At 43.8% G+C, this 17,500-nt stretch overlaps 1 protein-coding gene across 3 annotated transcripts in view; it reads left to right on the top strand.

Annotated features, from left to right (window-relative positions):
* The window catches only part of polr3a (polymerase (RNA) III (DNA directed) polypeptide A), a 39,679-nt gene that overhangs the window by 14,463 nt on the left and 7,716 nt on the right, over window positions 1-17,500 (top strand). For 2 of the 3 annotated variants that reach the window (XM_053639680.1, XM_053639678.1), the window contains exons 18-24: window positions 2,268-2,386; window positions 3,108-3,245; window positions 4,193-4,363; window positions 4,931-5,044; window positions 5,920-5,955; window positions 17,140-17,226; window positions 17,362-17,444. In XM_053639680.1, the coding sequence (XP_053495655.1) occupies window positions 2,268-2,386; window positions 3,108-3,245; window positions 4,193-4,363; window positions 4,931-5,044; window positions 5,920-5,955; window positions 17,140-17,226; window positions 17,362-17,444 (748 nt within the window). The remainder of the gene's footprint in view (window positions 1-2,267; window positions 2,387-3,107; window positions 3,246-4,192; window positions 4,364-4,930; window positions 5,045-5,919; window positions 5,956-17,139; window positions 17,227-17,361; window positions 17,445-17,500) is intronic. The other variant, XM_053639679.1, reaches the window with a different exon arrangement.

The following is a 17,500-nucleotide window of genomic DNA, read 5'->3' on the forward strand; positions in this document are numbered from 1 at the left end:
TGTACTCCCACTATACTCCACTGTACTCCCACTATACTCCACTGTACTCCCTCTACACTCCACTGTACTCCCACTATACTCCACTGTACTCCCACTACACTCCACTGTACTCCCTCTACACTCCACTCCACTGTACTCCCTCTACACTCCACTGTACTCCCACTACACTTCACTGTACTCCCACTCCACTCCACTGTACTCCCTCTACACTCCACTCCACTGTACTCCCTCTACACTCCACTGTACTCCCTCTACACTCCACTGTACTCCCAATACTCTCCACTGTACTCCCACTCCACTGTACTCCCTCTACACTCCACTCCACTGTACTCCCTCTACACTCCACTCCACTGTACTCCCTCTACTCTCCACTGTACTCCCTCTACACTATACTCCACTGTACTCCCACTATACTCCACTGTACTCCCACTATACTCCACTGTACTCCCAATACTCTCCACTGTACTCCCTCTACACTCCACTCCACTGTACTCCCTCTACACTCCACTGTACTCCCTCTACACTCCACTGTACTCCCACTATACTCCACTGTACTCCCTCTACACTCCACTCCACTGTACTCCCTCTACACTCCACTGTACTCCCTCTACACTCCACTGTACTCCCACTACACTATACTTCCGCTACGCTACACTATACTTCCACTAGACTATTCCATCTCTGTATTACACACTACTACCAGCACGCCATATTGTAAATGGTAAATGGTCTGCACGTATATAGCACTTTTATACAAAGTGCTTTACACTGTGTCTCATTCACTCATTCACACACACACTCACACACCAGTGGTAGCAGAGCTGCCATGCAATGCGCTAACTTGCCATCGGGAGCAACTTGGGGTTCAGTGTCTTGCCCAAGGACACTTCGGCATGTGGAGTCATTAGTGGACAACCTGCTCTACCACCTGAGACACAGCCACCCCTATTGTTCCTGTTTCCCCATTATACTAGTAATATATCTTATTTATGCTGTAGCAGTACTATACTATACCACAGTACTCTGTACTCCCACTATGCTGTCACTGGCTGCATTTCCATTAACCTCTTAATTTACAATTTGAAATTGCGAACTAAAAAACGGATAATGGAAATGCAGGAATTTAAAAAAAACTCAGATATTGCAAAAAAAGTTTATAGGCTCACGTGAGGTGGTTTTTCAGACAATTTGACAAAGAAATTTAGAAAAAATGAAATGGAAAAAATTAAACACACTTCTTGCTACTACCCTGTACTCTGCACATGTAGCTGGTTTATAAAGAGCGATGGCTATGCTTTTGGATCCACAGGACCTCTGTAAAATCCCGGCTACGTGGCCGCTGCAAGGTATAAGGGGCTTGCCTTTCCATGATTGCGTGCATTACATGCCCTCGTCGCCTTCTGTTAAACACCATCACGGCTGTTGCGGTGGATGCAATTGAAATCACCGTGCCAACCCTCATCAGATCTTTGAGATTCGTTAGGTGTTTAATTGTAATGATTATTGTGAAAGGAGAAAACCCAGATTTAATCGCATAACATCGTTTAATGGAAACGAAATTTGTTTTGTTGACATTCTTAAAATATCGCTTCTATTTTGGCAAAACTGCAGTGGAAACCCAGCTACTGTCCTACACGTTACTCCTTTTTTAATAGACAATAATATAAATCTACTGTTTTCCTCCGTAACTGGAAAAAGGATTCTTGAAAAAAAAAAAAAAATGCCATGTCACATGACCAGGAAGTGCTGTGTGAGCTTCCATTGCATGACATGGTCATCATCAGAGGGCTCTCAAATTTAATAAATCTTTCAATATGCAGGCAAAACTACTTAAAGGGACAAACTGAAACCCTGTTTAAACAGTTTGAGTATTCTGTTGAACGGTTAAATGTAATTGCTGTATGGCAGCAACATGTGATAATGGGACTGTGGGGTGTGTTCATGAATTGAAACGGGAATACACAGTGAAAGACACTCGGCTTCTCTAAAAGTATATTTACATATTTTTTTTCACTTTCAAAGTAAGAATAACTGGAGTAACTTCAGACATTTTGCACCTTATTTTCTACATCTTATGTTTTAAGAGAAAGAATTAAAAATATGCTTCACCCAGAACATGGAGTTAACACTGTACGTATGCTTGTGTAGACCTAGACGTATGTACTCGATCACTAAAAAAACACTACAGTGCACACACTAACACAGTACCTCTGAGTCCTGGTACAGGTACACTTTCTCCATCTGTCTGTCTGTCTGTCCGTCTGTAGGCTCCTTTATTAACATCTCTCAGATGATAGCGTGTGTGGGTCAGCAGGCCATCAGTGGCTCTCGAGTTCCTGATGGCTTTGAGAATCGATCGCTGCCGCACTTTGAGAAACATTCAAAAGTAAGAACACACACCCTGTGATCATATCATATGTATGTGTGTGTGTGTGTGTAAGGATAAATAATGGTAATGGTTTTAATGGTTAGCTAATGGTTTGTAATGGTATTTATAGTGGAAACCGTTAGAATTTCTGTTATGGTTTCTATTGTTCTGTGTGTGTTTGTTTTCTCAGCAGGGGTCTGGGACGTTTTGTTTAGCGAGATCTTATTAAAAGTGATCTGTAATAGATTAAATGAAGGATGAAGAGCATCATTTATTCACTTTTATTCGTCATTTATTCACTAAGATGTTTCTTACGAGGTTGATTTCTGAGCGTGACGCAGCTCACGGAGGATAGTTAACGGTGAGAGTGTAATAACTGTAACTTCTGAGGGGAACGTTGATATTTCTAATGATCCTGTCTTATTTACCTGGTCACTATTTTTCTTAACGTCTAATAACGATGCATCTCGCTAACACATACGTAGCTGTTTAGCTGTCTTTAGCTAGCTCATGCCTTGTGGCCATGTTTCCCAGTTACCTAGCAACAGCATTACACACACGGCTAAGTTGTTAAATTTGTGATATCGTCAATTTCAGTCATTTTCATAATTGTTTCATAATTCATATAACGCACAACAGCAGGAAATGCTTTTAAGCCTGTGTGTGTGTGTGTGTGTGTGTGTGTGTGTGTGTGTGTGTGTGTGTGTGTGTGTGTGTGTGTGTGTGTGTGTGTTTTCAGCTTCCTGCAGCTAAAGGCTTTGTAGCAGACAGTTTTTACTCAGGTTTGACCCCCACTGAGTTTTTTTTCCACACTATGGCCGGCCGTGAGGGGTTGGTGGACACGGCGGTGAAAACAGCAGAGACTGGCTACATGCAGGTGTGTGTGTGGGTGTGTGTGTGTGGGTGGGTCGTATTACACGTGAAAGTGAAAACTGTGTTGGACAATTTATATAATACTTAAACCTGTAGCTAAATGACTGATTTAAACTGTATGTAAACAATCCCACTGATCAGTCTCTTATTTACATATTATATGCATAGACACACCCCATTTTGCCACATTTGCATATTGTTTATATAAAACACCAATTTGCCATTATGTCACTATTACACATTTTCTTACACGCACATTATTACTGATATCCTCACGCCCCACATCCCAAAAACATGTTTTTTGTTCTTGTTTCTGAAGCAATTAAATCGTCATAAAGTTACCATCATTTTAACTGGAGAAGAGGGAGAGCGAGAGGGAAGGAGGAAGAGAGCGAGCGAGAGGGAGGGGGGGGGCGAGAGGGGGAGAGACAGCGAGAGCTCAGTGTGATGCTCGCTCTACCATTTTAATGATCTAATGACTTCTTTGATCTTTTATGACACTCTGTTGTATTAGTGTTTGTAAATCACCGAGCACGGTTGCCATGATTACATGTGACCTGACGGACACAGGAGCTCACTGTTTATAAAGCCGAGTGGTGTGATGGTGCGAGTGATGCTCCTGAATGACACACAACCCAGTGTTCATTAGTGTGTTTCTGTCCACCTGATTGTGTATTATAGAAACATTAATCATAATAATAATAATAGTAGTAATAATACACACATGCACATGCTGAACATTTCTCTTTCATCATGACTCACACATGGACTGCAAGTAGTACAGGAAGGTCCAGAATGTGTTATTAAAAATGCCATTTTTAGACTAATTAGAATCTCTATTAGAATTAGAATATAATGTGAATTGTGTATTTGTGCGGTTTTGTATTAATATGCAAATTTCCATCTTGTGTGTATTGAGCATATTCTATGTGTGTGTATGTGTGTGTACAGAGGCGCTTGGTGAAGTCTCTGGAGGATCTGTGCTCTCAGTACGACCTCACCGTGCGCAGCTCCACCGGTGACATCATACAGTTCATCTACGGCGGAGACGGACTCGACCCCGCCGCCATGGAGGGCAAAGACGAACCGCTCGAGTTCAAGAGAGTGCTGGATAACATCCGGGTAACACACACACACACACACACACACGTAACAGCAGTCAGCACCAGCACTCTGCTCTAAACCGCAGGAACAGTGTGTTTCTGCTGTAGTGTGATTAGTTATAGATATAGAGGACAGATGGATGGATTAGAGATGGGAAGATGGACGGATTGATGAACAGGTAGACAGACAGACATAAAGGACAGTTAGACAGACAGACGCGTGGATTAAAAGAGAGATACAATAACGAACAGGTGGCTATGTGGATGGATAGATTGACAGGTTGGACAGACAGCTAGTTGGACCGGGTAGGACAGACAGACAGACAGTTTGGCAGGTAGAGGATCAGACAGGAAGAAGGACAGACCATGTGGTAGGAGAGTAAGGTAGATAGACAAGAAGACTGATGGATGGATGGACAACTGCCCCACCCATTTGTCCCTCCCATGCCCCACCCACATCCCACACCTGTCCCACACATTTCCAGTATCTCCCCAACAATTTTCCAACAAATAAATGCTAATTAGGTAAATATGTCGTAAAAAGATAAAACTCTGATGTCTCTGTGCTTGGCTCCTCCCCCTGTAGGCGGTCCACACCTGTGCTGATGAACCTGCTCTGAGTAAAAATGAGCTGGTGCTGACCACTGACCTCATCATGAAGAGGAACGACTTTACCTGCTGCAGAGACACATTCTTACAGGTACACACACACACACACACACACACCCGCATCCTGTGGCATTAGAATTCTTTCATAATTCCAAATAAACAGATTACGACCCAAAAATAAAAGTAGTGAGCTTCACAAAAATGAAACAAATTCACAAATATATAAATGAGATTCGTGGATAAAAATTTTACAAATATGTTTTCATGTCAGAAACACGACTCCGCCCTGCATTCATTTGTGGATCCACAAATAGGTAAACTCCGCCCACCGCCTGCTCAAGCCAGTCGGATAAGTGCCACATCGCACTGACCAATCGTAGCACGGTCTCACTCCAACCAATCACGTTTAGTTTTACAATCAGGACGGGAACAGAGTCATACTGCACCGAACTGTCATCATCGAACAGCATCATTGACAACATCTGCAGTAAAACCAGCTGTGTACGGGGGATGAAGTGATGAATGTGCTGATGGTATAGACGAGTGGTCTGATGTAGAAATGATCGAGTCACTGATTCAGCTGATCCACAAATGAATGCGGGGCGGAGTCGTGTTTGTGACGCAGAATATATTTGTTTAAAAAAAATTTATTCTTAAATCGCATTTTATTTATACGTGAATTTAATTCATTTTTGTGAATCTCTATTTATTTGTGGGTCTTAATCTATTTATTTGGAATTATGGAACAAGTCTAATCTCATACAGCCTTCTTCTGTGCAGCATAAATACACTAATGAACAGTTTTCAATATAAACATTAGAACACATTGTACACTGCTGTATAAGTCTCATGAGGTGTGTGTGTGTGTGTGTGTGTGTGTGTGTGTGTGTGTGTGAGAGAGAGAGAGAGGGGGAGATTTACTTTCACAGTCATACACATCCTCATGAGTGTGTTTCTCTTTTAAAGACCATGACTGGTACTGGTGTTCAGAGCTTTATAGAGGTAGAGGGTCAGCATGTGTGTGTGTGTGTGTGTGTGTGTGTGTGTGTGTGTGTGTGTGTGTGTGTGTGAGAGCATGATTAATGTCACCGTGCTCACACAATCACTGAAACAGTCTAAGTTGTTACAGCATGTTGTACTAATGCTGTGTGTGTCTGTGTGCACTACATCAGTGCAGCTCATTAAACATCACCTACACATCAACACTGTGCTAGAGTTTGAAGTCTTGGTGCATTAATGAGCTCACACTGGGTGGTGCCACTGCTAGACGTGTGTGTGTGTGTGGGAGGGAGGGAGGGACTGGATTAAAATAAGTAGTTGATAATAAGCATGGCTGGGTTTCTGTCTCGACTAAACAGCTGGGTTTCTTTATTTCTTTAAGACTAATTAGAGTCACGTGTTGCTATAGCGATAACTGTGCCGATTCCCCTTCCACACATTCAGTCTACTAAGACTTGTTTAGTGTGTGTGTGTGTGTGTGTGTGTGTGAGATTTCCTCTTTACTTCTGCACAGTTTCTAAACTAGATGCCAAAATCTTCCTACATTAGTCTCTTAGCTTCAGAACAGTCTCTGTGTGTTCATCGCTCAGGTTAGAAAGTGTGTTGTTAGGGTGTAGTGTTGGGGGGGGGGGGGGGGGGTTCTTATCTTTTCTTTTATAAATGCCGTAAGATATCTTTACTCCCTATACTCTACTCCCTATACTCCCTACTCCCTATACTCTACTCCCTATACTCCCTATACTCTACTCCCTATACTCCCTATACTCTACTCCCTACTCCCTATACTCTACTCCCTATACTCTACTCCCTATACTCCCTACTCCCTATACTCTACTCCCTATACTCCCTATACTCTACTCCCTATACTCCCTATACTCTACTCCCTACTCCCTATACTCTACTCCCTATACTCCCTACTCCCTATACTCTACTCCCTATACTCTACTCCCTATACTCTACTCCCTACTCCCTATACTCTACTCCCTATACTCTACTCCCTATACTCTACTCCCTATACTCTACTCCCTATACTCCCTACTCCCTATACTCTACTCCCTATACTCTACTCCCTACTCCCTATACTCTACTCCCTATACTCTACTCCCTATACTCTACTCCCTATACTCTACTCCCTATACTCTACTCCCTACTCCCTATACTCTACTCCCTATACTCTACTCCCTACTCCCTATACTCTACTCCCTATACTCTACTCCCTACTCCCTATACTCTACTCCCTATACTCTACTCCCTATACTCCCTACTCCCTATACTCTACTCCCTATACTCTACTCCCTACTCCCTATACTCTACTCCCTATACTCTACTCCCTATACTCTACTCCCTACTCCCTATACTCTACTCCCTATACTCTACTCCCTACTCCCTATACTCTACTCCCTATACTCTACTCCCTATACTCTACTCCCTACTCCCTATACTCTACTCCCTATACTCCCTATACTCTACTCCCTATACTCCCTATACTCTACTCCCTATACTCTACTCCCTATACTCTACTCCCTACTCCCTATACTCTACTCCCTATACTCTACTCCCTACTCCCTATACTCTACTCCCTATACTCTACTCCCTACTCCCTATACTCTACTCCCTATACTCTACTCCCTATACTCTACTCCCTACTCCCTATACTCTACTCCCTATACTCCCTATACTCCCTATACTCTACTCCCTATACTCTACTCCCTATACTCTACTCCCTATACTCTACTCCCTACTCCCTATACTCTACTCCCTATACTCTACTCCCTACTCCCTATACTCTACTCCCTATACTCTACTCCCTATACTCTACTCCCTACTCCCTATACTCTACTCCCTATACTCTACTCCCTACTCCCTATACTCTACTCCCTATACTCTACTCCCTACTCCCTATACTCTACTCCCTATACTCTACTCCCTATACTCTACTCCCTACTCCCTATACTCTACTCCCTATACTCCCTATACTCCCTATACTCTACTCCCTATACTCTACTCCCTATACTCTACTCCCTACTCCCTATACTCTACTCCCTATACTCTACTCCCTACTCCCTATACTCTACTCCCTATACTCTACTCCCTATACTCTACTCCCTACTCCCTATACTCTACTCCCTATACTCTACTCCCTATACTCCCTACTCCCTATACTCTACTCCCTATACTCCCTATACTCTACTCCCTATACTCCCTATACTCTACTCCCTACTCCCTATACTCTACTCCCTATACTCCCTACTCCCTATACTCTACTCCCTATACTCCCTATACTCTACTCCCTATACTCCCTATACTCTACTCCCTACTCCCTATACTCTACTCCCTATACTCTACTCCCTATACTCTACTCCCTATACTCCCTACTCCCTATACTCTACTCCCTATACTCCCTATACTCTACTCCCTATACTCCCTATACTCTACTCCCTACTCCCTATACTCTACTCCCTATACTCTACTCCCTATACTCCCTACTCCCTATACTCTACTCCCTATACTCTACTCCCTACTCCCTATACTCTACTCCCTATACTCTACTCCCTATACTCCCTACTCCCTATACTCTACTCCCTATACTCTACTCCCTACTCCCTATACTCTACTCCCTATACTCTACTCCCTATACTCTACTCCCTACTCCCTATACTCTACTCCCTATACTCTACTCCCTATACTCTACTCCCTACTCCCTATACTCTACTCCCTATACTCTACTCCCTATACTCTACTCCCTACTCCCTATACTCTACTCCCTATACTCTACTCCCTACTCCCTATACTCTACTCCCTATACTCTACTCCCTATACTCTACTCCCTACTCCCTATACTCTACTCCCTATACTCCCTACTCCCTATACTCTACTCCCTACTCCCTATACTCTACTCCCTATACTCTACTCCCTATACTCTACTCCCTACTCCCTATACTCTACTCCCTATACTCTACTCCCTACTCCCTATACTCTACTCCCTATACTCTACTCCCTATACTCTACTCCCTACTCCCTATACTCTACTCCCTATACTCTACTCCCTATACTCTACTCCCTACTCCCTATACTCTACTCCCTATACTCTACTCCCTACTCCCTATACTCTACTCCCTATACTCTACTCCCTACTCCCTATACTCTACTCCCTATACTCTACTCCCTACTCCCTATACTCTACTCCCTATACTCTACTCCCTACTCCCTATACTCTACTCCCTATACTCTACTCCCTATACTCTACTCCCTACTCCCTATACTCTACTCCCTATACTCCCTATACTCTACTCCCTATACTCTACTCCCTATACTCTACTCCCTACTCCCTATACTCTACTCCCTATACTCTACTCCCTATACTCTACTCCCTACTCCCTATACTCTACTCCCTATACTCTACTCCCTATACTCTACTCCCTACTCCCTATACTCTACTCCCTATACTCTACTCCCTATACTCCCTACTCCCTATACTCTACTCCCTATACTCCCTATACTCTACTCCCTATACTCCCTATACTCTACTCCCTATACTCTACTCCCTATACTCCCTACTCCCTATACTCTACTCCCTATACTCCCTATACTCTACTCCCTATACTCCCTATACTCTACTCCCTACTCCCTATACTCTACTCCCTATACTCTACTCCCTATACTCCCTACTCCCTATACTCTACTCCCTATACTCCCTATACTCTACTCCCTATACTCCCTATACTCTACTCCCTACTCCCTATACTCTACTCCCTATACTCTACTCCCTATACTCCCTACTCCCTATACTCTACTCCCTATACTCTACTCCCTATACTCTACTCCCTACTCCCTATACTCTACTCCCTATACTCCCTACTCCCTATACTCTACTCCCTATACTCTACTCCCTACTCCCTATACTCTACTCCCTATACTCTACTCCCTATACTCCCTACTCCCTATACTCTACTCCCTATACTCTACTCCCTACTCCCTATACTCTACTCCCTATACTCTACTCCCTATACTCTACTCCCTACTCCCTATACTCTACTCCCTATACTCTACTCCCTATACTCTACTTCCTATACTCTACTCCCTACTCCCTATACTCTACTCCCTATACTCTACTCCCTACTCCCTATACTCTACTCCCTATACTCTACTCCCTATACTCTACTCCCTACTCCCTATACTCTACTCCCTATACTCCCTACTCCCTATACTCTACTCCCTATACTCTACTCCCTACTCCCTATACTCTACTCCCTATACTCTACTCCCTATACTCTACTCCCTACTCCCTATACTCTACTCCCTATACTCTACTCCCTACTCCCTATACTCTACTCCCTATACTCTACTCCCTATACTCTACTCCCTACTCCCTATACTCTACTCCCTATACTCTACTCCCTACTCCCTATACTCTACTCCCTATACTCTACTCCCTACTCCCTATACTCTACTCCCTATACTCTACTCCCTATACTCTACTCCCTACTCCCTATACTCTACTCCCTATACTCTACTCCCTATACTCTACTCCCTACTCCCTATACTCTACTCCCTATACTCTACTCCCTACTCCCTATACTCTACTCCCTATACTCTACTCCCTACTCCCTATACTCTACTCCCTATACTCTACTCCCTACTCCCTATACTCTACTCCCTATACTCTACTCCCTATACTCTACTCCCTATACTCTACTCCCTACTCCCTATACTCTACTCCCTATACTCTACTCCCTACTCCCTATACTCTACTCCCTATACTCCCTATACTCTACTCCCTATACTCCCTATACTCTACTCCCTATACTCTACTCCCTATACTCTACTCCCTACTCCCTATACTCTACTCCCTATACTCTACTCCCTATACTCTACTCCCTACTCCCTATACTCTACTCCCTATACTCTACTCCCTATACTCTACTCCCTACTCCCTATACTCTACTCCCTATACTCTACTCCCTATACTCTACTCCCTACTCCCTATACTCTACTCCCTATACTCTACTCCCTATACTCTACTCCCTACTCCCTATACTCTACTCCCTATACTCTACTCCCTACTCCCTATACTCTACTCCCTACACTCTACTCCCTACTCCCTATACTCTACTCCCTACTCCCTATACTCTACTCCCTATACTCTACTCCCTATACTCCCTATACTCTACTCCCTACTCCCTATACTCTACTCCCTACTCCCTATACTCTACTCCCTATACTCTACTCCCTATACTCTACTCCCTATACTCCCTATACTCTACTCCCTATACTCTACTCCCTACTCCCTATACTCTACTCCCTATACTCTACTCCCTATACTCCCTATACTCTACTCCCTATACTCCCTATACTCTACTCCCTATACTCTACTCCCTACTCCCTATACTCTACTCCCTATACTCTACTCCCTATACTCTACTCCCTACTCCCTATACTCTACTCCCTATACTCCCTACTCCCTATACTCTACTCCCTATACTCTACTCCCTACTCCCTATACTCTACTCCCTATACTCTACTCCCTATACTCCCTACTCCCTATACTCTACTCCCTATACTCTACTCCCTACTCCCTATACTCTACTCCCTATACTCTACTCCCTATACTCTACTCCCTACTCCCTATACTCTACTCCCTATACTCTACTCCCTATACTCTACTTCCTATACTCTACTCCCTACTCCCTATACTCTACTCCCTATACTCTACTCCCTACTCCCTATACTCTACTCCCTATACTCTACTCCCTACTCCCTATACTCTACTCCCTATACTCCCTACTCCCTATACTCTACTCCCTATACTCTACTCCCTACTCCCTATACTCTACTCCCTATACTCTACTCCCTATACTCTACTCCCTACTCCCTATACTCTACTCCCTATACTCTACTCCCTACTCCCTATACTCTACTCCCTATACTCTACTCCCTATACTCTACTCCCTACTCCCTATACTCTACTCCCTATACTCTACTCCCTATACTCTACTCCCTACTCCCTATACTCTACTCCCTATACTCTACTCCCTACTCCCTATACTCTACTCCCTATACTCTACTCCCTATACTCTACTCCCTACTCCCTATACTCTACTCCCTATACTCTACTCCCTACTCCCTATACTCTACTCCCTATACTCTACTCCCTACTCCCTATACTCTACTCCCTATACTCTACTCCCTACTCCCTATACTCTACTCCCTATACTCTACTCCCTACTCCCTATACTCTACTCCCTATACTCTACTCCCTATACTCTACTCCCTACTCCCTATACTCTACTCCCTATACTCTACTCGCTACTCCCTATACTCTACTCCCTATACTCCCTATACTCTACTCCCTATACTCCCTATACTCTACTCCCTATACTCTACTCCCTATACTCTACTCCCTACTCCCTATACTCTACTCCCTATACTCTACTCCCTATACTCTACTCCCTACTCCCTATACTCTACTCCCTATACTCTACTCCCTATACTCTACTCCCTACTCCCTATACTCTACTCCCTATACTCTACTCCCTATACTCTACTCCCTACTCCCTATACTCTACTCCCTATACTCTACTCCCTATACTCTACTCCCTACTCCCTATACTCTACTCCCTATACTCTACTCCCTACTCCCTATACTCTACTCCCTACACTCTACTCCCTACTCCCTATACTCTACTCCCTACTCCCTATACTCTACTCCCTATACTCTACTCCCTATACTCCCTATACTCTACTCCCTACTCCCTATACTCTACTCCCTACTCCCTATACTCTACTCCCTATACTCTACTCCCTATACTCTACTCCCTATACTCTACTCCCTACTCCCTATACTCTACTCCCTATACTCTACTCCCTATACTCCCTATACTCTACTCCCTATACTCCCTATACTCTACTCCCTATACTCTACTCCCTACTCCCTATACTCTACTCCCTATACTCTACTCCCTACTCCCTATACTCTACTCCCTATACTCTACTCCCTATACTCTACTCCCTACTCCCTATACTCTACTCCCTATACTCCCTATACTCTACTCCCTATACTCTACTCCCTACTCCCTATACTCTACTCCCTATACTCTACTCCCTATACTCCCTATACTCTACTCCCTATACTCTACTCCCTACTCCCTATACTCTACTCCCTATACTCTACTCCCTACTCCCTATACTCTACTCCCTATACTCTACTCCCTACTCCCTATACTCTACTCCCTATACTCCCTATACTCTACTCCCTATACTCCCTATACTCTACTCCCTACTCCCTATACTCTACTCCCTACTCCCTATACTCTACTCCCTACTCCCTATACTCTACTCCCTATACTCTACTCCCTATACTCCCTATACTCTACTCCCTATACTCCCTATACTCTACTCCCTATACTCTACTCCCTACTCCCTATACTCTACTCCCTATACTCTACTCCCTATACTCTACTCCCTACTCCCTATACTCTACTCCCTATACTCTACTCCCTATACTCCCTATACTCTACTCCCTATACTCCCTATACTCTACTCCCTATACTCTACTCCCTACTCCCTATACTCTACTTCCTACTCCCTATACTCTACTCTCTACTCCCTATACTCTACTCCCTATACTCTACTCCCTATACTCTACTCCCTACTCCCTATACTCTACTCCCTATACTCTACTCCCTATACTCCCTATACTCTACTTCCTACTCCCTATACTCTACTTCCTACTCCCTATACTCTACTCCCTACTCCCTATACTCCCTATACTCTCTATACTCTACTTCCTACTCCCTATACTCTACTTCCTACTCCCTATACTCTACTCCCTACTCCCTATACTCTACTCCCTACTCCCTATACTCCCTATACTCTCTATACTCTACTCCCTACTCCCTATACTCTACTCCCTACTCCCTATACTCTACTCCCTATACTCTACTCCCTATACTCTACTCCCTACTCCCTATACTCTACTCCCTATACTCTACTCCCTACTCCCTATACTCTACTCCCTACTCCCTATACTCTACTCCCTATACTCTACTCCCTATACTCCCTATACTCTACTCCCTATACTCTACTCCCTATACTCCCTATACTCTACTCCCTATACTCTACTCCCTATACTCTACTCCCTACTCCCTATACTCTACTCCCTACTCCCTATACTCTACTCCCTACTCCCTATACTCTACTCCCTATACTCCCTATACTCTACTCCCTATACTCTACTCCCTATACTCCCTATACTCTACTCCCTATACTCCCTATACTCTACTCCCTACTCCCTATACTCTACTCCCTATACTCCCTATACTCTACTCCCTATACTCTACTCCCTATACTCCCTATACTCTACTCCCTATACTCTACTCCCTACTCCCTATACTCTACTCCCTATACTGTACTCCCTATACTCTACTCCCTACTCCCTATACTCTACTCCCTATACTCTACTCCCTACTCCCTATACTCTACTCCCTATACTCTACTCCCTACTCCCTATACTCTACTCCCTATACTCTACTCCCTACTCCCTATACTCTACTCCCTATACTCTACTCCCTATACTTTACTCCCTACTCCCTATACTCTACTCCCTATACTCTACTCCCTATACTCTACTCCCTATACTCTACTCCCTATTCTCTACTCCCTATACTCTACTCCCTACTCCCTATACTCTACTCCCTATACTCTACTCCCTATACTCTACTCCCTATACTCTACTCCCTACTCCCTATACTCTACTCCCTATACTCTACTCCCTATACTTTACTCCCTACTCCCTATTCTCTACTCCCTATACTCTGCTCTCTACTCCCTATTCTCTACTCCCTATACTCTACTCCCTATACTCCCTATACTCTACTCCCTATACTCCCTATACTCTACTCCCTATACTCTACTCCCTATACTCTACTCCCTATTCTCTACTCCCTATACTCTACTCCCTATACTCCCTATACTCTACTCCCTATACTCTACTCCCTATACTTTACTCCCTACTCCCTATTCTCTACTCCCTATACTCTACTCCCTATACTCTACTCTCTACTCCCTATACTCTATCCCCTATACTCTGCTCCCTATACTCTACTCTCTACTCCCTATACTCTACTCCCTACTCCCTATACTCTACTCCCTATACTCTACTCCCTACTCCCTATACTCTACTCCCTATACTCTACTCCCTATACTCTACTCCCTATACTCCCTATACTCTACTCCCTATACTCTACTCCCTATACTCTACTCCCTACTCCCTATACTCTACTCCCTACTCCCTATACTCTACTCCCTACTCCCTATACTCTACTCCCTATACTCCCTATACTCTACTCCCTATACTCCCTATACTCTACTCCCTATACTCCCTATACTCTACTCCCTACTCCCTATACTCTACTCCCTATACTCCCTATACTCTACTCCCTATACTCTACTCCCTATACTCCCTATACTCTACTCCCTACTCCCTATACTCTACTCCCTATACTCTACTCCCTATACTCTACTCCCTACTCCCTATACTCTACTCCCTATACTCTACTCCCTATACTCTACTCCCTATACTCTACTCCCTACTCCCTATACTCTACTCCCTATACTCTACTCCCTACTCCCTATACTCTACTCCCTATACTCTACTCCCTATACTTTACGCCCTACTCCCTATTCTCTACTCCCTATACTCTACTCTCTACTCCCTATACTCTACTCCCTATACTCTACTCCCTATACTCCCTATACTCTACTCCCTATACTCTACTCCCTATTCTCTACTCCCTATACTCTACTCCCTACTCCCTATACTCTACTCCCTATACTCTACTCCCTATACTCTACTCCCTATACTTTACTCCCTACTCCCTATTCTCTACTCCCTATACTCTACTCTCTACTCCCTATTCTCTACTCCCTATACTCTACTCCCTATACTCCCTATACTCTACTCCCTATACTCTACTCCCTATACTCCCTATACTCTACTCCCTATACTCTACTCCCTATTCTCTACTCCCTATACTCTACTCCCTATACTCCCTATACTCTACTCCCTATACTCTACTCCCTACTCCCTATTCTCTACTCCCTATTCTCTACTCCCTATACTCTACTCCCTATACTCTACTCTCTACTCCCTATACTCTATCCCCTATACTCTATCCCCTATACTCTGCTCCCTATACTCTACTCTCTACTCCCTATACTCTATCCCCTATACTCTGCTCCCTATACTCTACTCTCTACTCCCTATACTCTATCCCCTATACTCTACTCCCTATACTCTACTCCCTATACTTTACTCCCTACTCCCTATACTCTACTCCCTATACTCTACTCCCTACTCCCTATACTCTACTCCCTATACTCTACTCCCTATACTTTACTCCCTACTCCCTATTCTCTACTCCCTATACTCTACTCTCTACTCCCTATTCTCTACTCCCTATACTCTACTCCCTATACTCCCTATACTCTACTCCCTATACTCTACTCCCTATACTCCCTATACTCTACTCCCTATACTCTACTCCCTATTCTCTACTCCCTATACTCTACTCCCTATACTCCCTATACTCTACTCCCTATACTCTACTCCCTATACTCTACTCCCTATACTTTACTCCCTACTCCCTATTCTCTACTCCCTATACTCTACTCCCTATACTCTACTCTCTACTCCCTATACTCTATCCCCTATACTCTGCTCCCTATACTCTACTCTCTACTCCCTATACTCTATCCCCTATACTCTACTCCCTATACTCTACTCCCTATACTTTACTCCCTACTCCCTATACTCTACTCCCTATACTCTACTCTCTACTCCCTATACTCTATCCCCTATGCTCTGCTGAAGTGTTAAGCCAGCATTGTAAACAGAATTCGGCTGTAATGGTGAGATTGAGATTTTTTTGTGACAGTCCTGTGTGAAAATTTTCGGGGATTTCAGGAGTGCACTAGATCTTTTCTGTTAGTGAACAGGTGTGAGATTTGCATGCTCAGCCTGGACTGTGTTAATGGTAAATGTTATTGGCATTAAATTAGTGTGTGTGTGTGTGTATGCGTGTGTGTGTATGCGTGTGTGTGTATGCGTGTGTGTGTATGCGTGTGTGTGTATGCGTGTGTGTGTGTGTGTGTGTGTGTGTGTGTGTGTGTGTGTGTGTACAATTTTAGGAAATAAAAAAATTTATCAACATCGTGGCAGAGAAAATCAAGAAGACCAGAGACAAGTACGGCATAAACGATAATGGATCCACAGAGGTACGTGTGTGTGTGTGTTGATTGGTGTTTATGGTGTACAGAGCTCAGATGGCGCCCGGCTCGGCAGTAGGTGCTGTGTGTGTGTGTGTGTTTGTGTTTGTTTTTGTGTTCACCTCTTTATTTTTTGTTCTTCAGCCTAAAGTTTTGTACCAGCTGGACAGAATCACACCCACACAGCTGGAGAAGTTTCTGGAAACATGCAGGGACAAGTACATGAGGTAGTGTGTAGTGTGTGTGTGTGAGGTGTGAGGTGTGTAGTGTGTGTGTGTGAGGT

The sequence above is a fragment of the Ictalurus furcatus genome, chromosome 13 (genome assembly GCF_023375685.1).
Source record: "Ictalurus furcatus strain D&B chromosome 13, Billie_1.0, whole genome shotgun sequence".
Lineage (NCBI taxonomy): Eukaryota > Metazoa > Chordata > Actinopteri > Siluriformes > Ictaluridae > Ictalurus > Ictalurus furcatus.